Genomic DNA, 25,666 nt, shown 5'->3' with positions numbered 1-25,666 from the left:
TCAATGAGCTCAGGGTCCTGGATCCAGGGCTCCCTGCTCAGCAGAGACTTTGTTTCTCCCTCTCCTTTTGCCCTTTCCCTACTCATTTTTTTCTCTCTCTCTAAAACAAAATTTTTATTGTCTAACTCACTACTTAAAAAGCACATGCGCATGTTATATCAGGGCATTTGATATGTACGAAATATAGAACTAAATCACATATAGAACTAATCAGAAAGTGAAAACACACATGACAAAGTCACAAGACAGAATCATGATGCAATTATTAAAAAATAAGGTAATAAATGAGACTTTATTAAAGGCTACAAGTTCAAGTTCTAAATGTGCTAGTTCCCCAACAGCATTTGTTATGTAGAAATTCTAGGAAACAAAGAGAGACATTATACCATCTCACCACTGAGGAACCAAACTCAAAGAGTGGAAATATCTATATGTTTAAAAAAAAAAAAAAAAAAAAGGAAAGAAAGAATAAGAACAAAGAACATCTGAAGGGAAAAAATGCTGTACATTTTCTCAATTTAGGGCAGGGCTTTGTTAACTGATGAAGTTACTAAATCTCAGTTTTGTAGGCCTCTGTAGAGGCTTAGAAAGTATTAAGTATATTAAATATTAAGTATTAGAAAGTATTAAGTCAGAGAACATTAGAAATCTGTCTCCCGGGTTCTGGAATTTCTGCAACAAATCCCCTGACCTACTTGTCTCATGATGAAAACCAGAATTTACAAAGACTTTAGCGTAGAGGTCCTCAGAAATACAATGACTTCCCCAGGGTCCCCATAGAAATGGAGGGAGATTAAGGAGGCCTCCACCTCCAATTATACGATGATTACATGCTGGGCCATCACTGGAGCTGAAGGAGAATCCCTAGAGAATGGAAGAGCTTGATAATGTTGGAGAGCATATGTCCCTCTGGGAGAGAGAGAGAGACAAAAAGCTGGGCATGTTTCCAACTGACATTCATTCAAGGAGAGCTACTCCAACCACAGCTTAAGGCCGACTTTCCTCCTTCACACTTGAACCTCCCCTCTGTCATCTGCCCCATTCATTCCTACCTACCTGGATGGAAGCTTCCAGTCTCCTTTCTCTTCACATCCTAGAGCTGTGCCTCTTGCTCCAAAACCATGATCAGGTGTGGCGTTGACAGAAGGAGACCTGTTTATGAGGAAAAAGGAAAATGATTATTGCTGCTGATTCTGAATTCCCATTAGTCTTGGGTTCAGTAGAGAAGATGTTGGACAATTATAGAAAATGGTTTCCCAAAAGCTGTTGCCCAACAGTCCCCTTAACACACTGTAGGCATTTCCAATGTTCACATCCTGACCTCCACTTCTAAGCAGCAGACATGAAAATAAGAAGGGGTTTCAGTCTCAGATGTGAGCAGCACCACTCTATGTCACTCAATGTTGAGAACTGCCACTCATCTTCACAAGCCATGATGTTACCTTGAGGAAGAAGAAGCTGATGCTGAAAAGGAAACATTATGAAGATTTGTCTCTCCATCCACAAACCCCTGTTTTTTTCCCCTTCTGCCTGGATCTGGAATCCAGTCATTCCAAGATAAATCTCCCAAGAGGCAATCTTCACAGGAAGCAACAAAACCCTGTGTGGGGTTTTGAAAACTTGGAAGGAGTCTTCCTCACCCAAGAAATGGAGGAGTTCATAGTTCTCTAACATCACGTCCCTGTACAGTTGCTGCTGAGGGTGGGTCAGGCGTCCCCACTCCTCCTCAGAGAATTCTATGGCCACATAACTGAGGGTCAGCAGTTCCTGAAATAAATACCACAGTCACCAAGTTGCCACTGACAAAGTATGCCCCTAAGATGGTCCCTAAGATGAAGAGGAAGTTAGTGTCACCACCTAGAACCAGACCTCACCTTTGCATCTCCGTAATATGAGTGTGGGAAAAAAGAAAAACCTATGGAGCAGGGGGCTGCCTGGTTGAGAACTTACACTCCTTTCACTTCTAGAAGTCAACTCTATTGACTACACAGAGGTGACAGCCCTCCTTGTCCAGTGCAAAGTGTTGGGATGTGGGAGAAGAGTCAATGGTCAAGAAATTCTAGACATGTTTTTGATGTGAAATATTAGGGTTCTAGAGTGAATGATGAAGAAAGGATTGTTGAGATATCCGTGGTACAAACACTGTGGTCCTAACGCAAGGCGAGAGGAACATGAGCAGTGACTGGTTCTATGCTTTCAGGTGGGGAGGGGGTGAGGGATAGCAGGAGGCTCTAAGGGCCTCCCAGCTGGTATTTTGATGAGGCCATTCGCTGTTTAGTTAACACTTTAGTCAGGAGACCCTCCAAATATCTACCAGTGGGCCCCAAGCTTGAAGGATGATACATTTGGGGAATAGAGTTCAAGAAGTTTCCAAAGCGATTTTCATCTGCTAAAGAGAAATGACAAGATCCTGGAGGTCTGGCTGGTGTCAAACTAAGGCTGGTTTTTGCATCCAACAAAACATTAACCTTAAAGCAGTTGTGAGTTCCCTGAGGAATGTCCTACTCTGCCTTTCTCAGGTATTTATCAACAGACTGGAAGTTGAAGGAAATTTAATTTTATCCACACATTGACTTTGTTCTCCTTCTCAGAAATTACAAGCAAGGGGGACCCAGACAGTTCAGTTGGTTAAGGGTCTGCCTTCAGCTCAAGTCATGATCCCAGACTCCTGGGATGGAGCCCTGAGTTGGGCTCCCCACTCAGTGGGGAATCCACTTCTCCCTCTTTCCCTTTCCTCACTCATGTGCTCCCTCTGTCTCTCTGCTTAGAAAATATGTAAGGGAAAGAAAGAAAGAAGGAAGGAAGGAAAGTATGAAAGAAAGAAACGACAAGCAAGAGAAAGGCAGAAGAAAGAAGTTGACACCTGAAATGTGGTAGTTCCTGCATTCCTTACAAATGACAGGAGGGAAAATAGGAACATGGCAGAGGAGGATCTGGCAGACAGCACCAAGCCAGTAAGAGGAGTTCCCATCAGCTGATTGGAAACAAATGCTGTAAACACCTAATGCAAATCAAAGTGTGGAGGCCGAGAAAATTAAGGCCATCCCACCTCCAATTTATCTGATGTGGGAAACAGGGGCAGAAGAAAATCATTAAAATTCCTTACCTACTGACAATCCCTTGAGACAGACAGAGTGGCTCTCCCCTGGGGACTTAACGGCCCTCACTTTGAGATTTTGCTTAGGACAATCCTAGCCTGACCAACCTCCTACCCCAACAGGTCAGACCAGGATCCTGTAAGTCTACGTTAACAATTCTTTATCTCTAAACCTCCAAGATAGTATCAAGAATCATTCCCAAGAGGGTGCCTGGGTGTCTCAGTAAGTTAAAGCCTCTGCCTTCTGCTCAGGTCATGATCTCAGGGTCCTGGGATTGAGCCCCGCATCGGGCTCTCTGCTCAGCAGGGAGCCTACTTCCTCCTCTCTCTCTGTCTGCCTTTCTGCCTACTTCTGATCTCTGTCTGCCAAATAATTTTTAAAAAAATCTTAAGAAAAAATAATTCCCAAGTATATGGCCCACTGATATACATCTAAAGGGTCTCATGAGAAGATTTTTATTATTGGTAATAAATAACATTTCTCCCAACAATAGGTAGCCCCTTCAAGGTCCTGGAGAACTTACTTCCAAAAATCCTTGGAGACTTACATCATCCATAATCCCCTTTGTCCTCATTTACCGATGAGTCCACCTCTACTCCGCCTTTAAAAACTCTGACTGTGGGGTCACCTGGCTGGCTCAGTGGATTAAGCCTCTGCCTTCAGCTCAGGTCATGATCTCAGGGTCTTTCTTGGGATGGAGCCCTACATCAGGGTCTCTGCTAAGCAGGGAGCTTGCTTCCCCTCTCTCTCTGCCTGCCTATCTGCCTACTTGTGATCACTCTCTGTCAGGTAAATAAATAAAACCTTTAAAAACAACAACAACAACAACTCTGACTGTAATCTGGTTTGGGGTCCAAGTCCCTACTCCACTCCACTGGGTATACTTGGGCCCAAACTTAAGCTTGGCAAATAAACCCTCATGTGATTGCACCAGTGCTTGGCTCCTTGGTGGTCTCTCAGACATGAAAACTCAGGCATAACAAAAGGACACATCATCACTGGTATTTCCATTGGACTGAAAACAGGATTTCAGAATGTAAATCTAATTTTGGAAATATAGTAGATATACATAAACAATTCAATCACTATGCAATCTGTAGAGGCTGCTTTTAGGCAAGCAGGCTTGAGCAAAGTAGTGGAGGAAGAGCCCCAGTGTTCCCTTGGCTGAGTCCAGACAGGCCCAACAGGGGACCCACCTCAAAATTCCCAAGACCCTAAGGAACCAACTGGCTTCTGACAACCAGGTACAGTGAGCAGAAAGGAGCAAGTCCCACAGGTTCCCCAGAACTCCTCACCTTCCTTCCCCCGATAAGAAACCCATACACACTGCACATTGCAGAGAAGCTCTCCTGTGACCTCCTGCCTGCTGGTCTCTTAGATATTCAGGAAACTTCCACCACCTTTGTCCTGCCTCAGGGAATTCCAGCAGCGCTGCTGGACAGGCTTCCAATCATGGACCCATGTCTGGGACCCCAAGTGACTGACAGAGACACTACACTGAGATGGCAGAGCATCCCTGTGCTAGTAATAGCTAGTTTACACCTTTCTTTTCTTTTAATTTTTAAGATTTATTTTTATTTTCATCTTCTTTTAAGATTGTATTTATAGGGGCACCTGGGTGGCTCAGTCAGTGGGCATCAGCCTTCTGCTCAGGCCAAGACACAAGGTCCTGGGACCACCTCCTACATGGGGGGCGGGGGAGTATGAGGTGGGGGTGAGGTGGGTGGGGGTGTTTCTTTGTTCAGCGGGTAGCCTTCTCTCTGCCCATAGCACACCCTACTTGTGCTCTCTTTTTCTTATAATAAAGAAAATCCTTTTTTTTTTTTTTAAGAATTCATTCATTTATTCAACACAGAGAGATCACCAGTAGGGAGAGAGGCAAGCAGAGAGAGAGGAGGGAGGAGGGAGCCCAATGAGAGACTCAATCCTAACACCCTGGGATCATGACCTGAGCCAAAGGCAGGGGCTTTAACCCTCTGAGCCACCCAGGCACCCCAATAAAGAAAATTCTTTACTAAGACTGTATTTATTTCAAAGAGAGCCAAGTGAGAAAGCACAAGCAGGCAGAATGGGAGAGGAAGAGGGAGAAGCAGGATCCCTGCCCACCTGGGAGCCCGATGTGGGGTTGGACCCCAGCACCCTGAGATCATGACCTAAGCTGGAGGCAGAGGCTTAACCCACTGAGCCACCCAGTTGCTACAATAAATAAAATTTTGAAAAAATTATTGTAGTTATTTCAGAGAGAGTGAGAGAGAGACTACAAATGGGCAGAAAAGCAGAGGAGAGGAAGAAGCAAGATCCCTGTCCACCTGGGAGCCCGATGCGGGGCTGGATTTCAGGTCCCCGGGATCATGACCTGAGCTAGGGGCAGAAAGCAGACTCTTAACCAATGGAACCACCCTTGGTCTCCAAGATTGATTTATATTTTAGAAGAGATGGAGACCGGCAGGGGAGGGAGAAAGAGAATGTCAAGTGGACTCCCCTCTGGGCACAGAGCCAGAAGCAGGGATACTAGTCCAGGACATTGAGATCCTGACCTGAGCTTAACCAACAGTCCAAGCTTAGTCAACAAAGACCCCCAGGCTCCCTCCTCTAGTGGACTTTAAGAAGAATATCTCCTTCACGTGCTAAAGATAAAGACACACACACACCCTTTCTTAGATGAGAAGTTCCAGGTTTTCCTGGACTCATACCCACTGAGCTTATATCTGCATTTCCTTACTCCCTGGCTGCACACAGCTGATCGAAAATCTAGACGAACCTGAATCAGAAATTATTTCCCTCCCTGACATCCCAGGACCAGACCTCATCAGCCACAGGAATCTCGGACTCGACAACTTCTCCCCTGGATCTGCCACCAACGGAATATTGCCACTCCTCGCAGGACTTTAATTCAAAGTGACAATGGCTGATGCCCTATCGAAGCCAGCTTGGGGACACAGGACAGAAGGCTCTGGGACATAGAGAAGCATTCTAAAGACCTAACCATGAGTATCACTTCTGACCAGAACTTAAAAATAGGTAAAGGCAGAAGCAAGGAGCACCCGGATTCGAGGCATCCACATCTTCAGCTTATAAACGCAAGGGTCTGCAGAGAAACAGAGGACACGGCTCCGCGGGGACACCAGGCTCACCTGAGAACTGGCTATTTCTGCCTTCATCTCCACTTCTAGATTTCGTCCTCATGAGGGATCTGGAGGGAGATCAGAGCTGCATCAGGAGAAAATGTCCTAAAATCCAGCAACAGAGCTCCTTGTCCTCACACCGCTCGCCCACGGGCAGGACTTGGAGATGCAGAAAAGGCCCCACTTCCCAGCCCTTTGTGTCTGGAGCAGCTCAGAAACTGTGAGCTCCCAGGAGGATACCCATCCCTGCATTTTCCTCACCTGCTTTGTGGGGAGGGAGGGGTCCCCTGCCACCACTACTCACAACTTCAGCATCAGCATCAGAACCGCGGGCTGCAGGGACCTGACCCTTCCATACTACACAACAGATGAATGTGAGGAGAGGAAAATTTGCTTATCCTGCAGTGTTCTCAATGATGTCAGGCAGTTTCACAAGAGAAAACAATTAAGTTATTAAGTATGGGAACAAGACATGAGGCTCAAAGAGGTGAGGCTTCTGTGTCACGGTGACTTAAGGAGGTAGGATTTAGAATTTCCAAAGAGGGGATTATATTCACAGCAGAAAAAAAAGATGAAATATTTATCAAAGAATGGTTTGTCCCTCCAGGTAGTCAACTATTTTTTTTCTTTTCGTAATTTATTTTTTCAGTGTTCCAAGATTCATTGTTTATGCACCACACCCAGTGCTCCATGCAATCCGTGCCCTCCTTAATACCCACCACCAGGCTCACCCAACCCCCGACCCCCGCCCCTCCAAAACCCTCAGTTTATCAAAAACCACATTCTCTCATGCTTCATCTCCCCATTCAGTTTCCCCAAACTCACTTCTCCTCTACATCACCCAATGTCCTCCGTGTTATTCCTTATGCTCCACAAATAAGTGAAATCGTATAACTGACTCTCTCTGCTTGACTCTGTTCACTCAGCATAATCTCCTCCATCCTGACCATGTTGATACAAAAGTTCGTTATCCATCCTTTCTAACGGAGGCATAATACTCCATTGTATATATGCACCACATCTTTTTTATCCATTCATGTGTTGAAGGGTATCTTGGCTATTTGTGCACTTTGGTGACTGTAGCCATGACTTCTATGAACATTGGGGTAAAGATGGCCATTCTTTTCACTGCATCTGTATCGTTGGGGTGAATACCCAAGAGTGCAATTGCAGAGTCATAGGAAAGCTCTATTTTTAATTTCTCAAGGAATCTCACTGTTTTCCAACATGGCTGCACCAACTTGCATTCCCACCAATACTGTAAGAGGATTCCCCTTTCTCCACATCCTCTCTAACACTTGGTGTTTCCTGTCTTGTTAATTTTGGCCATTCTAACTGGTGTAAGGTGGTATCCCAATGTGGTCTTGATTTGAATCTCGAGGATGGTTAATGATGATGAACATTTTTTCATGTGTCTGTTCCAGATAGGCAAGTCTTTTTGTATTTTTATTTTTAAATTTTATGTATTTGACAGAGAGAGAGATCACAAGTATGCAGAGCAGCAGGCACAGCAGGCAGAGAGAGAGGGGGAAACAGCCTCCCTGCTGAGCAGAGTGCCTGATGCTGAGCTTATCTCAGGACCCTGGAATCATGACCTGAGCCGAAGGCAGAGACTACAACCCACTGAGCCACCCAGGTGCCCCTCCGGCAATCTTTCTGATATCAACTGCTGGGATGGCTGGGAGGCTCAGAGGGTTGGGCTTCTGCCTTTGGTTCATGATCTTAGGGTCCTGGGTTCGAGCCCCAAGTCAGGCTCTCTTCTCTACAGGAAACCTGTTCTTCCTTCTCACTCTGCCTACTAGTGATCTCTCAGTTTCTGTCAAATATAAAAAATAAAATCTCTAAGAAATATATATATATATATATATATATTAAAAGATTTTATTTGTTTGACAGACAGAGATCACAACTAGGCAGAGAGGCAGGCAGAGAGAGAGGGGAAAGCAAGCTCCCTGCTGAGCAGAGAGCCCAATGCATGCTTGATCCAGGACCCTGGGATCATGACCTGAGCTAAAGGCAGAGGCTTTAACCCACTGAGCCACCCAGGCAGCCCATCTAAGAAATACATTTCATTTGAGAGAATGAGAGAGGCACTTGTGGTACTGGGTGGTGATGGGCAGAGGAGAGAGGGAAATCAACTCACCACTGAGCAGGGAGCCCAATTCAGGGCTCATGACCTGAGCCTAAGGCAGACACTTAATTACTGAGCCACCCAGAGACCGCTCGTACGACATTCATGATGGCACTGATGAAAGGGAGGAAGGTCCAGCACAGCAGTGAAGCAGTTTCCCTGAAGGATCTCCCAACCACACTGGATCTGACCTTGACTGGAGTTACCTACCTGGGAAACAAGGGAGCAACCACAGCACATGCCCAGCTGATCCAGCCTATTCCACTGTCCAGAAGGCTTCTTCATCTCAAACATCGATTCTACCACATGACATCTTAAAGCTGCCCACATGACTGCATCATCCAACACCCTCCTCCATCCCTTGTCATGGATCTAGGCAGGGAAGTACAATCATCACTGACAGCCAACAGCATTAATCCTCAGGAAGACACAGCAGGTCAATCTCATATCAGGAAAAAGCAGACCTTCCCTACTCCTGAGAAACCCGTATTAGTCATCTCTTCTCCCCCTGACATGTATTCACCAATTGACACCAACAAGAGCTGCCTGTGTCTTGCAGTGACAAAAGGGAGACACCTCCAGGTCCCTCCCCACATGGGAAAGAGTTCCTCACATTTTCTTTTAATAGGTCTTATCTTTCTCTTGAAGGATGGTAACTTCCTCATATTTTACTTAGATTCAATTCCCACATCCCCGTGCTATATGTCTTAATACCCATTGGCTTTCCATCTGTCTAATCTCAATTAAAGGTCTTTTGAAGACACTCTCTTCACAACACAGGCAAAAGAGAATAGCTGTGGTTCCTACGTAGGGAAGAAAAAAATGAGGGTGAATACAACTGGAGATCTTGAGATAAGTAGGTCATAAAACAAGTACAAGTTATTTTTCTACATCGAGGAAGTCACTTCGGAAACTCAGCACAGTTGTCCTACCCTACATGCTAAGTCCTCATCTTAAATATTTTTTGTTTCTTCCCTAGGCTACCACATCACTCCAATTGGGAAATATTTCTCTTTCTTATGGGGTATCTATGACATACATAGGATGGTCATATGTGCATGTGTACCTCACAGACACATGAAAACAACCCTCAATGCAGGATGTGGGGCACATACTTTCATGTGGGACCATGGTACATTGCTACAGAGTCCCAAGTCTATGTCTAGAATATGTCATTCCAAATAAAACAGATTTAGAAAAGCTCTGGGGGAGGGGGAGTCTTCTGTATGGGACATGGGAAGGCAGGCATTGGAAGAAAGGAGTGATGGCGGCTGACAATGAGAGAGTACAGATGTTGTATGAGACGTTCCACTAACTTGTCACCCTACAGTGTGCTGACTAGAGAATGCACTAGTGAGAAGGGCTCCTGTCAGTACAAGGCCCCGACAACACTACTGGCTACACAAACCAATGCCAAGTAGCAGTATCATGGAGTACACGAGCTAAAACACCAACAATACCTCTATGTCACAAAGGTTGGTAATACACATACAGTAATATCCTATTCACAAAGAGGATAAAATCATAGCATGGACTGGGGGAAAATAATCACATATCCCTTAAACCTTCAGAGCACTGGGAAAATGGTGTCCTAGGTATACTGTTTTACTCCAGTACCAAACAGGTGATGGATCCGATCAGCTTCTACAACCCACAATGAAACAGATGAACACTAGATGTAGAATAACACATCATTCATGACATACCCATATCCGTACGTTATAAAACAGTGTTTTATTGGGGCACCTGGGTGCCTTAGTGGGTTAAAGCCTGTGCCTTCGGCTCTGCTCATGATCGCAGGGTCTTGGGATACAACCCCACATTGAGCACTCTGCTCCACAGAGAGCCTGCTTCCTCTTCTCACTCTGCCTGCCTCTCTGCCTACCTGTGATCCCTTTCTGTCAACAAAATAAATTAAATCTTTTAAAGAAAAAACACCACTGTTTTATTAATAAAAATATATTAGCATCATACATACACTGAGTAATGCATATCAAATCCACTCTATTGTCTCCATTCAAAATACAGAACACACATGTGCAAAAGCATTCAAGTGTTGTCAGAAGGATGTGGGAGTACCTATTTCCCAAAATTTCACGATTGAGGTACATTTCACAGAAATGTGTATGTACAATGGTATGGCATTGTAGGAAGAGTCAGCTACTCTCCTGCAGTCATCTGCCATGATTTCCTCATTTAATCACATCAAGTCATACTCTCTAGCGATTGCACTTAGGAAGATACATTCATAGTTTCCTGCACGGTTATCTTTTTCCTTAAAGAACTATTAGGAAAACCTCCTACTAACACTGAGGAAGTTCTTTAGTTTCAATACATGCAGAAGTGTGTGCTCTTAACACCCATCCCATGGAATCTTAAATCAGTGTTATAACCATAAGCACCATCTCCATTGAGATGTACTTCATATGTTGTATATCATACGGTCCTCTTCCATGGAAAATTAGGTTCACAGGAGTCCCACTTAATGGAGCAGGACATCTAATATCTTTGACGTAGCAACAATCAGCCCGATGTTATTACACACCAACGAAGAACAGAGGAATCTTCCGGAGTGAATTCAGAGGAAACACATTAATATTGTTAGTAACAAATCTCAAATAGGGTTAATTGAAAAATTAAAAAATACTGAAATCCTTATATGTATGAAAAAGTCCATCCCCAGGGCACCTGGGTGGCTCAGTGGGTTAAGCCTCTTCCTTTGGCTCAGTCATGATCCCAGGGTCCTGGGATCGAGCCCCGCATCGGGCTGTCTGCTCTGCGGAGAGCCTGCTTCCTCCTCTCTCGCTCTCTGCCTGCCTCTCTGCCTACTTGTGATCTCTGACGAATAAATAAAATCTTTAAAAAAAAAAGTCCATCCCCTAAATCTTTTCAACAGACTACCATATACATTTACTAAGTGTTCCAGTCTGATTTCTCCTTATAATCACTATTTTCATGCAGGGTAATGTCTGAGTAGGGTGAATAATGTATTCCATTGGCTTGATTTCTGTAACATTCTTTGGCATCTGATGTTTAATTCAATAGTTTTCAAAACATTGCTAAATTCCAATGGACTTTCCTTAATGCACACTCTGAAGTGTGTTCCAATGTATACTAAAATGAAGGCCTCTCCATATTAACATTGTTCCAAGGGTTTGAATCTACTATGCATTTGACATATTGAGTAAGCACTGAATTCCAGTTGGCTACATTCTTTACATTTCACACTTTCATTCCTATATGAAAACAACGATGTGAAGAAAGTTGGGAGTCCCACTGAGAGGTCAGACACATTCTCAGCATTTGTACACTTACTCTCCTATTTAAAATCTCTCATACAGAGTGAGGAGGGAGCAGTCCTTAGGCACTCTCTCACATTCATTACATCCCTAATTTTCTCTGCAGTATGAATTCCATGAAGTGTAGTAAGGGTTGTGTGCCTGCTAGAGATTTGGCCGCATTATTCATCTGGTGTCTTTCTAGTATGAATTCTCAGTTTAGAAGGAGTGCATATTGGACAAAGGCCTTGCCACACTGGCTGTATTTGGGAGGTTATTGTCTAATATGAATTCTCTCATAGGCATGAATCAGTGAGTACTCTCTAACCAATTTTGCTCACGTTTTTTCCTTTCATTCTTCAAGATTTTATTTTATTTGATAGAGAGATGAAGAGAGAGCACAAGTAGAGAGGAGGGTCAGGCAGGGGGAGAGGGAGAAGCAGGCTGCCCGCTGAGCAGGGAGCCTGATGCAGAGCTGAACCCTGGGACCCTGGATCATGACCTGAGCTGCAAAACCACCTGAGCCACCCAGGTGCCCCACTCTTACATTCTATACACTGATAAGCCATCTATCCCATATGAATATTATGATGGTGAGGACCAAGTGCCTGTAAAGGCCTAACAACATTTTTGATGTTGGTAAGGTTTCTCTCCAGTATGAATTTTGTGATGTCGAGTAAGGTTTGAGCTGTGTATAAAGGCCTTGCTACATTCTTGACATTGGTAAGGTTTCTCTCCAGTATGAAGTCTGTAATGTTTAGCAAGGACTGAGGTGTGGTTAAAGGCCTTGCCACATTCCTGACATTGGTACGGTTTCTCTCCAGTATGAGTTCTGTGATGTTGAGTAAGGGTTGACCTGTCACAAAAGGCTTTTCCAGGGGGGCACCTGGGTGGCTCAGTGGGTTAAGCCGCTGCCTTCAGCTCAGGTCAGGATCTCAGGGTCCTGGGATCGAGTCCCACATCGGGCTCTCTGCTCAGCAGGGAGCCTGCTTCCCTTCCTCTCTCTCTGCCTACTTGTGATCTCTCTCTGTCAAATAAATAAATAAATCTTTAAAAAAAAAAAAAAAGGCTTTTCCACATTCTTGACATTGGTAAGGTTTCTCTCTATTATGAATTCTGTGATGTCTATTAAGACCTGAGTGATTGTTAAAAGCCTTGCCATATTCTTGACATTTGTAGGGTTTCTCTCCAGAATAGATCTGCGAATGTCCATTTTTTGATGAATAGTCATTAAATGTGTGAACACCTTCTTCACATTTGTGTATTTTTACTCCAGTATGCATTTGCTGATGTTGAGATAGTATTGAATGGCAGTCAAAGGATTTACCACATTCCTTAAAAATATAAGTTTCCTTTCCCAAAGGGATTATCTCATTGATGTTTAGGCTTGATGACTGACTAAACATGGTCCCTGGTTTATTAAATGTGAATGGTTTTTTTCCCTCATGAATTCTCTGATGATCACCAACAATGGAGGACTGGTTACAAGCTTTCCCACATTCACTGTATTTATGAGGACTGTCTCCCAAATGCTGACCATTATGTATACTGAGGTTAGAGCTTGGATGAAAGCCTTCCCCACATTTATCACATTCATAATGGCTCTCTGTAAATCTAGCCCTGACACATCTGTGAACCCTGGAGCCCTGGTTCAATGTTTTCTCAGATTCAGTGCACTGAGCAATTGTGTCTCCAGTGAAAAGCCTCTGCTCATTCTGGAGGGTTGACTCATCACTGAAGCGCCTCTCGAATGGATCCCACTGAGCACTTTGTTCTTCATTTCTAAATCTCTGACTTAAGGTCAAGTCATTCCTATTTTCTAAATGGCTCAAATCATTACTTTCAGCATGGACTAGGTTACTTTCCAGATCTGCCAAATGGTATGTCCAAAATTTGCTATGATTTAATATTTGATTGGAACTTTTGCTGACAGAAACACACTGTTCTGCAGAAACAGTTGACTTAAAAATGGGAGGTTTTCTGCAGCGGTTTATATCCTTCACCACTTGGGGCAGTGACATTCTTATTAAGGGCAATTGCCTTGGTTTGGGTGTATCGTCCAGGATTTCCTTGAGGCCCTTCACTCCCTCCATAATTGTCCCAGTCTGTGTGTAAGTGTAAAATCTCAACAGCACTATCTTTGTAACTGTGCATTGATCCATTCTGGAAAGAACCTTCTATGCTCCACTTCAACAGGAAATTCTTGGTGTCATGTGAAGATACAGCTGAAAGATACCATATAAAAGTAAAACCATTGCACTTACTATAATCAGAAGAATATACTGAAGACTTCTAATGCAGAATCATCAAGTCAAACAGACAACATCAGAAAGATGGCTGACAAGGAGTCATCAGGACCTCATTTCTCCATAGATATATAACATGGCACACAACATATTGACCATATATCCTAATAGATAATTCTGTGATATGGTCATGATGTAGCAGAAATCACTTTCATGTATCTCTAACAATCAGAAAAAGGATCATATGACCTCAAAATTAGCAGAAAAATGGAGAATATGGAAACAGAAAACTGAACTGAATCAAATGGAGTACAGTAAAAATAGGAACAGATCAAGCACAGGAAGAGTTGTTTGGTGGAAAAGATCAACAACACTGGCAGCTGATTAACTAAATGAAGAATAACAGAAAAAAGACTAACTATAATGATAAGTGAAGAAGTGAAAGCAGACACAGTATAACTGTAGGAATAAAATAATTGTAAGAGGCAACAGTGGATAATCAGTGCCCACAAATTCATACTAAAAGACAAGTACAAATTTCAGAAAAGGTGTAACAAATTTAGACTGGATCACACAGGAAAATAGAAAACATCTCAACAGATCTACAACTAAGAAGCCGAATGAAAGAGGAATAGATGAAAAAAATTCAACAAACAAAAAATGTGTGCCAGATGAGTTCACTGGATATTCAAACAGACACTGAAGGAGAAAGGACTGCAAATCTCCTCAAACATTTCCAAGGTGTGAAGATCAGAGAAACTAGCAGAACTCTCTCTGTGGCACCAGCATTCCCAGCTCCTGCAAGCCAGATGAAGACACTAGAAATCACAAAGTTTGCAAAATTCTACCTGTAAGGCATATTCACTCAAATTCCCCAATAAAAGAGAGTAAACTGAATCAAACACACATTTTCCGGGGCGCCTGGGTGGCTCAGTGGGTTAAAGCCTCTGCTTTCGGCTCAGATCATGGTCCCGGGATCCTGGGATCGAGCCCCACATCGGGCTCTCTGCTCTGCGGGGAGCCTGCTTCCTTCTCTCTCTCTGCCTGCCTCTCTGCCTACTTGCGATCTCTGTCAAATAAATAAATAAAATATTAAAAAAAAAAAAAAAAGAAAAACACACATTTTCCCTTTTTACAAGATAATCCAGTGGGAAATGGACCTAGAATTAAGGGCTCTCCAACATATATAAAACCATAAATTCAAGACTCCATATTAACAGAATGAAGGTGAAAAATGACACAATCACATTAAGGGAGACAGAATACAAATATGGGCATACTACACAACATGTCATGTTAAAAGCACTCAAAGTAGATAAGGAAGGAAACCCCAACCTAATGAATGCCACAGATGTATGAAAGGATGAAACCTATTCAGTAGGGACTGTCTGCAATCTTCTCCTCTATCATCAGCAGGTAATGAAGTGACCCCACCACTGCCTTTGAGTAGAGTACTGGACACTCCAGTCAGAACAATTATGCAACCAAAAATAGAGTAAAGGAATCTAAACTGAAAAAGAAACAGTAAAACTCCTTCTTCACACCTGACATGATTACAGAAATGCCTAGAAATGCCTAAAAATCATTTTAATTTTTTTTACTGCTTTTGGTCATTGTTTGTATTGTTTATTTCTGCCAGTTTTTCGCTGCTAGACTTTCCATTTCCCATGTTGTTCATGTTATACAATACAGAGCTAAAAAAATTCTTGGAATAAACAACTTAATTTCCACCAAGGAACTAAAAAAGGAAGAGACGGGATGAAATTTAGTAGAGGAATGAAATAAAGAAAAAGTCTTAAGTAAAAGGTTAACGTTAATGGAACACAGAAAGTAATGCCCCTTTCAATCAATAAAACAAAACTGGCAATGCTTTAATTCCATAAACCATTACATAATAAAAAATAGGGAAATTTGGTTTTGTTTTAATTTAATTTATTTACTTCAGACAGAGATCACAAGTAGGCATAGAGGAAGGCAGAGAAGGGAAAAGCAGGAATCCCACTGAGCACAGAGCCCAATGTCGGGCTCGATCCCAGGACCCTGGAATCATGACATGAACTGAAGGAGAGGCTTTAACCCACTGAGCTACCCAGCACACCCAAATAGGGAAATTTATGAAAAAAACAAACAAAAACAAAACAAAGCAGTGAATTCCTAAAATTAGACAAGTTATTAAGACTGGTTTCCTAACCATGAACCAAAGAATCAGACTGAGTCACTATAGTTTCAAAGGTTCCTAAAAAGGGGGCAGAGCATACAGGTGACTATGGAGTCCTTCGCTTCCCTTCCCTCTTCATTCAAGCCAACCCTACTCCTGCATAACAAACTTAACCCAATCACTCTTCTCTCGACCTTCTCTTATTTTTCCTTTTTCAATTTTCCATGCTCCCATATTCATGGAAACAGCTCCCTCCTTCACAAGAAATGCAGGTGTAATCTGCTTCTGGCAGCAACGCTGCATTTTGTAGCTTGGAGCCCATTGCATCCATGGCCTTTATCAATTTCAAGTTTCCCCTGCATTTTTACTAGTACCCATGTCTTCAGGCTACAGGATCACTTCTTTGAACCTAGACTTAGGTCTGAAAACTGACTTTGCCTAAAATGAACAGTTATACAAGCTGGTTGCAATTTCTGGTCTTCCCCAAAGAATCCACTTTCAAAGAAAAGCCTTTCTGATGCCCCTCAGTGGTGAGATGAGAGGGACCAAATTCAAGGAAATGGGAGTTAAGAATCTCTCAGAGAAATGACTGTTCTTTCATTTACGACATGGGCTGCTCTTCTTGGGCTCCCTGTGAGGACCACAGGCTCTTTGTCTTGCAGTTCCCTTCTTTGCTCTGCTGGGCACATGCTTCTCTTTCCCTGTCCCTTCCTTTCTACATTAAGGAACGTTGATATCCACGGTGATACAGATCAGTTTGCTTTCCTAGGACTTTATCCTACTATGAATACTTAGGATTAGCTTCTTTGGAAGAGTAGCATTAGTTTTCTTTACCTGCAACTTCTTAAGACACTAATCTACATATGTATATACTTCTTGGTATCTATCTGGATTTCCTTTCTATTAATATATACTTTACAATGTCCCATTACATTAGGTGTACAACATGCGGATTCAACAACTCTATAGGTGCTGCTATACTCACCAATAGTAGCTAATATCTGGCACCATAAAATGCTATGGGAAAACCACTGGAGGAGGTCCCTGCATTCTTTTCACCCCACGAAGCCTGTACTTCCCATTCCCACTTCCTCATGTTGCCCTTCATCCTTCTCCATTCCACACTGGTAACATTCAGGCTATTCATTGTATTTGTGTCTCTTTCAGCTCTTTTCATTCTGTCTTGTCATTTCTGATAATGTGGTTTGACCCAGAAGGTGTTATGCGATGTGAACTAAGTGACATACAAATACTATATGTATTCACTTATGTGTACAACCAAAACAACAACTTAAATGAACAAACAAGAAACAGACCTATGAATGTCTATTTTGTTTTGAATAAAGTCCACAGATAATCTTAATAAATATAAGAATTCCAAGATGACACACATTCTATACTGTAACCCATTGGTCTATAACAGTGTTCCAATATGAGCAGAAGACAAGAGGTTCCCAGGTCAAATTCCAAGTGTCTTATGGCTCACGACACAGCAAACATCATAAACATCTTCATCACACTAATTCCACTGGCCAGCCACCCACGCCCAACTCATACAGGGACACACTGCACATGCGGTGGGTTTGTGCTGGAGACTCCGAGCATAGGAAACTTCAGTATCTTCAAGGAACATCTAGCATATATGCCCGATCCTTGGCCATGAAAATAGACCATCTGTTTTCCTGTACAATCAACTCACCTGTCCTTGACCCAAGATCAAGATGCTATCACTAAACTACCAAGCTTTCTTATACACAAATATGAGTGGAATGACCATTATAACTAAAACGGCAATCAAGGAAATGCTCACATAGATCACTAGGTCACCACATGAATTCAAGTAATAGTGACAATACTGTATAAGGCACATGTGTGATTTGGCTCAGATATCCACCACAGTACAGATACATTTCCCTTCATGATCTTTTTCTGCTCACCTGGCACTACTATACAGTCACATGCAGGGTAGATCCCAAAGTCAATGTACCTGGAAGGTCGGACTTTAAAATCTTCCAACCATTGGCCACAGGAACAACTGCAAAGATCTGGAAGAAACCCAAGACACACAACATACCACCAAAGACACGTCCCTGGCCACTCTGTGAACCTAAGAAAGTAGCATTCATCCAAAGTCATGGTAGAAATCTTTCACCCAATAGCTTTCAGTGTGGGTGGGGCTCCATTACACACAATGTCCACTGATTGCCTATTCTGTGTAGATGAACCTACCTGGCTAAGGAGAATTGTCAGCACCTGTAACTGACTTGGGTGTACATCCAATGCTCTGAACTAGAACATTCTCTGTTCTCTGTCTGGGTAGCTATGCACGTTCTAAGTCACTTCCCATGGCTGATGCTAGACTCCATTCCTGTGCCACTAGAAGCCTGAACAGAAACCCTAGACAACCTCAGAGTTTCTCTTACAGGCTTCTGGGGAGAAAACCAAGCCGTAAGCATTGACCAAGCACTGAGCTGAGATCACCCCTGATACACTTTAGTTCATGTTCCTGATTGAAAGCAATCCAAATTTAGGTGAATGGGAACAAGGGTTCTGGGGTGGCTCAGTTGGTTAAGTGGCCACTCTTCATTACAGCTAAGTTCATGTCAGGGTCCTGGGTTTGATAATGTCATCAGCTCTCCACTCAGCAGCGAGTCTGCTTCAGGATTCTCTCTCTCTCTCTTGTGTCTTCATTCTACTCACTAGTGTGCTCTAAAATGAATGATGCTTTAAAAAAAAAAAAAGTGGGGTTCCTGGGTACTTAGTGGGTTAAACTTCCAACTCTTCATTTCAGATCAGGTCATGATCGCAGTCTCAGGGTCCTGAGATTGAGCCCTGTGTCAGGCTGCAAGCTCACCAGAGAGTCACTCGGAGATTCTCTCTCCCTCTCCCTCTGCCCCTCCCCTGTCTCTCACCTGAGCTTTCTGTAAAATAAATGAATATATGTTTTCTTTATTTTAAACTGATCTTATGTAAACACTTTTTTAATTTAAGAAACACATGAAAGACATTAATACATGTTATGGATTATATAGTGCTAAATATATCATTCTCACAATAAATCTGTATTTGACTATTTTTATTGGATAATTGGAAACAATTGCAGGCTTAAGCCATCTTTATCAGGATGACAATGCATGCAGCAGAAGATCCGCATGCACTAAGATTAAGGACACTCTCAATTTTAGGGCTTCCTTGAAACAGCCAGTCAGTTTCTTTCTTTTTTTTTTTTTTTTTAAGATTTTATCTATTTATTTGAGAGAGAGAGATCACAAGTAGGCAGAGAGGCAGGCAGAGAGAGAGAGGAGGAAGCAGGCTCCCTGCTGAGCAGAGAGCCCGATGCCGGACTCGATCCCAGGACCCTGAGATCATGACCCGAGCCGAAGGGAGCGGCTTAACCCACTGAGCCACCCAGGCGCCCCAGGTAGTCAGTTTCATGGCAAAGTGTCATCACCTTTGTGCCAGACGCTGTGAAAGAATTCAAACAAGACATTCACAAACATCTTCCACATCCACCTCTGCTACAGTTATATGCTTCAACATAGAATGGCCCTTGTGACAGTTCTGGTCAATGGCATAGAGAGACTGGTGCCTTGGGGAGGATGGTTTCCCTGAATGGGAACAGAAACAGTTCAAGTCAAATCCCTATGTCTTTTCAGGTTTACACCATCTCCTTTGCTGCAAGAAACATGGATTGCTCTCTGGTGCTGAGCAGTTATCCTGGGGCCAAGAAAATTCAAGTATAAGCACTATGGCCAGGGGTGAACAATCCCAGAAATAATACATGTAAAAATCAGATTATGCTCGAGGTTATCTGGGATATTTCAGAAGACCTGAGCATGTACCAACACACTAGATCTGTAAATATGCACATAGCCACCTTCTTTTCTGCATGTACACAACAGGCTTTCATGGTATTGCTGACCACAGCAGAACAGATACTGAAAAATCTATTATCCTTCAACTGATCCCATGTTCAATATGAGCGTACCATGCTACCCAACTTGAATGGTACCGGTCTCTACAACTCCTACAAATCCTCTTTTCACTCAGGTCAATAGGGGTGTAGGGACAATGTGAGCTCTGAAACAACATAGGGACAGCTACCCCAAATGTTGGGAAGGCTGTTTGAAGCAGAAATCATCACTGCTGGAAACTGGTGACTGACTTCTCTATGAATCAGTGCCTTGCACACAGATCAGAGAACAGGATAGATTCATTCCAGGGCTGAGTGGAAGTGAGGGCGTGCCTGGCCAACCACAGGTCATCATACTTGCAAGGTCACCCATCTATCCTGGATGAGACCTATGTTGGGTTATATTCCTGGGATACCAACGCTTTGTGGAAGCGCAACACCCACATTGCTGGCTCTCACCGGTAGTGTCCGGCAGCCTTCTTTGTCTTCGACATCTACTGTCATTGGACATATTTAAGCTATGCCCACCATGTTTAATCAACCAATACCCTCTCTCCATACATTCCATGCAGCTGGGCCTCAGAGAGTACAATTATCTCTGTCATCCAATAGGAACTGGTCCTCAGGAGCAGCAGGGAATACTTCGTATCACAAGAAAAACATCGGCTGTCTCAGACAGCCACATTTCCCAGGAACGCGTATCTGTCCCATTCGCTAATCACGAGTAGCTTCCTAAGGCCTTGCAGTGACCAAAGGGACCTTTCTACCACATCTTTGTTCACATTTCAAGACTTTGCCATATTTCATTTCCATAGCACTTACCTTCCTCTCAAACTGTCGCAACATCATGTTTTATCTGTCCTCACAACTTCCAGTGCCAAATGCCTTAACTAATCCTGTGGCCCAGTGATGGATTTCTGCCTCTCTTCCAGTGCAGTGGTGATAACATTGTATTTAAAATGCACATAGGCCTCATGCGATCCTGTTATCAACCATTTACAATGGCACTAGAAAACTCGGAGCTACTCCTAAGGCTAGGCAAGGGCCTGCCTGGCTTAGGTGGGAGGGGAAGTGCAGTGACAAAGAGGTTTCCAGAACACAGGAGGAAAAGTCAGCTGTGATGCCTCCAGCACCAAAATAAAGATGAGACAAAAGAACTGGACAGGATTTGGGAAGAAAGGAAGTATAATTTTTCTTTCTCGATTCAGAGTCAGTAGTGTAGCCTTGGACAGGGTTCCTCTCCCCAGATGGAGAATTCAGGCCAATGTTTCAGCCTAGATCTGTTTAATCTCTTCTGTTGGGCTGCTCCATCACTCCTAACAGAACACTGTTCTGTTTAAGTTAGAACAACTACTCAGCACCCAGCCCTGTCCCATCTCTGTTTCCTTGAAATAAATGTTTAAAAAAAACAAAAACAAAAACAAATACCATGATTCATGAAGGCTCCACATTATTACCTTATAAGTGCAAACACTGAAGTGACCAAAATGGATGACATCACTTCCTAGAAGGGAAAATAATAACAACTAGGAACTCTTACTTCTCCAATCGCAAAGGAAGGAGTGATGTCTCAATTTAACTAAAGGAATTTATAATGCCCCCTGGAGAATTACACTCACATTTATTTATTTATTTGACAGACAGAGACCACAAGTAGGTAGAGAGGCAGGCAGAGAGAGCGAGAGGAAGAAGCAGGCTCCCGGCAGAGGAGAGAGCCCGATGTGGGGCTTGATCCCAGGACCCTGGGATCATCACCTGAGCTGAAGGCAGAGTCTTTAACCCACTGAGCCACCCAGGTGCCCTCACATTTAAATTAAATTTTGAATACCATGTCATTCCATGGAAACTCTTGTTAAAATCTCTATCAAGGTAGGTAAGCAACAGGAAAACACAGGAATAAAGAAAACAGTCGATCCTACAGGAGTAAAACCCAGTTATGTAAGAGATGATTCATATGGAGAGATTTTCAAACTAAGATGCATAAGATATAGAAGCATAAATTTAGTACAATACAGAGAAAACTATTTCTATTATGAATGTAGAATCTCTTTGCTTGTAGGAAATCATCATTTTTCAAACTTGGAAATGACCTGGTTTGAACCAAGATTCCTTTTCCTTCTGAAGATATAGATACACACACATATGTATGTACACGTGCTTCTTCCTACTTAGTTCTGGAACTTCAAAATCTATCTTTCCCTTAATATGACACATTGCATTCTGTGCAGATCAAAACCCTAAAACTCTCCTTGTGCTCTCTATGCTCACAAAACAACAGGAGAAACTTAGTGTAAAATTTGCTTGACAGTCCTTGAGAATTGTGTAGCTGTGGCTTATCTTTATATTTGTAGTGACTTTGTTCAATTAGCGATCATTAGGTAGAACCCCTGGGTGTTAGATGGTGAGCCAGAGATAGTCCAGCAAGAAAAAGAAACTAACATTTACAAAAACCATTCAGGACAATCCTTATCAAAATTGTAGCAATAAAGAAAATCTTATAATTTTGAAATAGAGAAATATACTCAAAACCATTCTATGATATCAGCAGTACCCTGATATCAAAGCAGTATAAGCAAAAGATAAAAGGCTAGTTTATCTGATGAAACTTCTGCTACTCTGGCTGTCTTTGGACACCCATCTACATGTACAAAATAGAGTCAAAAGGAAAAATGAATCACACTGAAAATAACTGTCCCTCTCTAGAGATCCATCTGACCCTGAATCCTTTCAGGTCTCCTAACAAATAGAGTTAACCACTGAATAACGTGCTTTTCATCAATAATGGTCCACTTATGCACAGAGAAGTTTGCTTGATAAATCCAGTGCACTACAGTAACTGTCTTTTCATTATGATTCCCTTCATATTTTAATTCTTCAAATTGCTTCCTTATAAAACTATGGTATATACAGCAGACCTCATACAAAGAATGGGACGACTCATGACAGGTTGTAATTAACCCATCAAACACCACAGATGGAGAGAGACTTTTGAAACACAATGACAGGGGCACCTGGGTGGCTCAGTGGGTTAAGCCCCCACCTTTGGCTCAGGTCATGATCTCAGGGTCCTGGGATGGGGCCCCCATACAGCCCTCTGCTCAGCAGGGAGCCTGCTTCTGCTCCCTACCTGCCTCTTTGCCTACCTGTAATCTCTGTCAAATAAATAAATAAATGAATAAACAAACAAACAAATCTAACAAGAAACACAATGGCAAATCCACTTTATCTTGTGCAAGAGCTCCTAGAAAATCACTAGTACGATTCTCAGCAGCCCAAACAGGAATGGGCCCAGCATAACATACTCAGGTACTCAAAGACTGAAAAACAGCCAACAATACTTTACCTAGAAAAATTCTTTTCCACAGAGGCAGAAATGAAGACATTCCCAAGTAAAAACTGCTCTAAGCTTACCAGTAGATCTGTCCTACAAGAACCATTAAAGGAAGTCTTTCTAGATGACATAAAAGGATTCTACCCAGAAACTGCAACCACACGAGAACACAGAGCTCTCCGCTGAACGTAAATATGGAGACAATTACACAAACCTGTTGTAATGAGATACCAGTCACATGTATTTCTGCTACAGAGCTTGGTTTTGGAAAAAAAAAAAAAAAGAATAAAAATAAGAAATGTAGGTCATGAAGTACACAACATAAAAGAATTTGTGATGTCGGTAACAAAGTCTGGAGGGGGTGCAGGGGTGGAGACAGGAAGAAGAGTTTTCTATATAATTGACACTGAGTTTTAAAACGATTGTTTCAGGAGGCCTGGGTGGCTCAGTCAGCTGAGCCTCTGCCTTCGGTTCAGTTTAGTATCTCAGGGACTGGGACTGAGACCCACCCCAGGCTCCCTCCTTAGTGGGGAGCCTGCTTCCCCCTCTCTCCCTGCCTCTCTCTCTGCCTAGTTGTGATCTCTCTCTGTGTCAAATAAATAAATAAAATCTTTAAAAAATAAAAATTAAAGGTTCATTTTACAGCTAAGTTTTTTTTAACAAATCCCTAAGGTAACCACAATGAAAATACTCAAAGAAGACACAGAACTCAATGACAAAGGTACCAAAACATATTGAGTATTAAGCCTACAATTAATTAGATAATGTTTATCTTTTGTATTTTACACCAAAATATGATACAGAAGTATAAAATGTTTGAAAATTCCTCTGAATTAAAAAAGTATTTCTCTCATGCAGACAATAAACATTCACCCACATATACATGATGAAATTAATTCTATGTGGATGACAACTCACCTGGACATGGAACGACATTCACTGACCACTCACCAAGGAGACAAAAAGTAGGGGTGACACAGTATGTATGTGCGACATACACACACAAGATAAAAACACACAGAATTTACCAGCAAAAAACATAAAGCTCATTATTTTTTGAGTTATACTCACATAGTTTTGAAATATGCTGAAATATACTGAGCTGAAAATTCTCTTCCTCTAACAACCTGCACAGATAAAACCCAACCCATACCTAGCTACTGTCGTGGAATGAGCCATACAAGGAAGCACATGCTTGGGAAATTACCAGAGTAAGAGAAAACTCAACCTATGAAATTATAAATAAAACACTGATGCTTCTATATACCATAATTTTGAACTCTGTCCACATACCCATGAAAAACAAGCATGTCTCATGGACTATAGTATCATAAAGAATTCTCATTAAAATCAATCATAAAGAGCTGTAAATGAGAATATTATGAACACTTAAAAAGCTTGAAAGATATGTATTATGATATTAATATATTCATTCTCCTCTACAGAATGTAACCCTATAGTCCATTCCATTATGACAGAGGAAACATCTTCATTTCTGAAAAAATAAACATCATAGATGTTGAAATATGCTGAGAGACACTGTATAATATGAAATTAATATTTGGGGTTAAATTCTGATGCATTCTGAGGAAAGTAGAAGAAAAAGCTCGTGATTAATTTCCTATGAAGCAACATTGCATTACTGAACACAAGGGTTTCAAACATGGAGGTTTAGAGTACCTGGGGGCTCACTCAAATAAGCATCTTCTGTCAGTTCAGGTCATGATCTCAGGGTTCTGGGATCCAGCCCCACACTGGGCGCCCTGCTCAGCAGGGACTGGGCATCTCCCTCTCCTTTTGCCCTACTGCTCCGTACTCATTTTCTCCCTTTCTTTCTTTCTCTATCTCGAACAAATAAAATTTTTAAACAAACTATATGGGAATATTACTAATGGTCTAATTCACTTCTTATAACGCACATGCCCATGTCATATCAGGACATTTGATGTAAAAAAATCAAAGGTAAATCTCATATAAAACTAATTAGAAAGTGAAAACACAGGACAAAGTCAAAAGAAGTTCACAGAAGAATCATACAATGATGCAATTATTAAAAAATAAGGTAATAAATGAGAATTTCTTAAAGGCTACAAGATAAAGTTCTAAATGTGCTAGTTCCCCAGTAGCATTTGATATTTCGGAATTCTTTTTTGTTTTTTTTTTTTTTGAAGATTTTTTATTTATTTATTTGACAGAGAGAAATCACAAGTAGATGGAGAGGCAGGCAGAGAGAGAGAGAGAGGGAAGCAGGCTCCCTGCTGAGCAGAGAGCCCGACGCGGGACTCGATCCCAGGATCCCGAGATCATGACCTGAGCCGAAGGCAGCGGCTTAACCCACTGAGCCACCCAGGTATCCGGTATGTCAGAATTCTTATAAACAAATAGA

The 25,666-nt window shown here is 42.3% G+C and overlaps 1 protein-coding gene across 1 annotated transcript in view; it reads right to left on the bottom strand.

The window, feature by feature from the left end:
* The window catches only part of LOC132005821 (zinc finger protein 345-like), a 51,449-nt gene extending 37,724 nt beyond the window's left edge, over positions 1–13,725 (bottom strand). Inside the window, exons 1-2 of the mRNA XM_059383343.1 lie at positions 12,693–13,725; positions 12,259–12,492 (exon numbers count right to left, since the gene is read on the bottom strand). Of these exons, the coding sequence (XP_059239326.1) occupies positions 12,259–12,492; positions 12,693–13,725 (1,267 nt within the window). The remainder of the gene's footprint in view (positions 1–12,258; positions 12,493–12,692) is intronic.
* Positions 13,726–25,666: the final 11,941 nt, after the last annotated feature.

The sequence above is a fragment of the Mustela nigripes genome, chromosome 17, assembly GCF_022355385.1.
Source record: "Mustela nigripes isolate SB6536 chromosome 17, MUSNIG.SB6536, whole genome shotgun sequence".
Taxonomy (NCBI): Eukaryota; Metazoa; Chordata; class Mammalia; order Carnivora; family Mustelidae; genus Mustela; species Mustela nigripes.
This window is presented reverse-complemented; position numbering and strand designations above follow the sequence as displayed.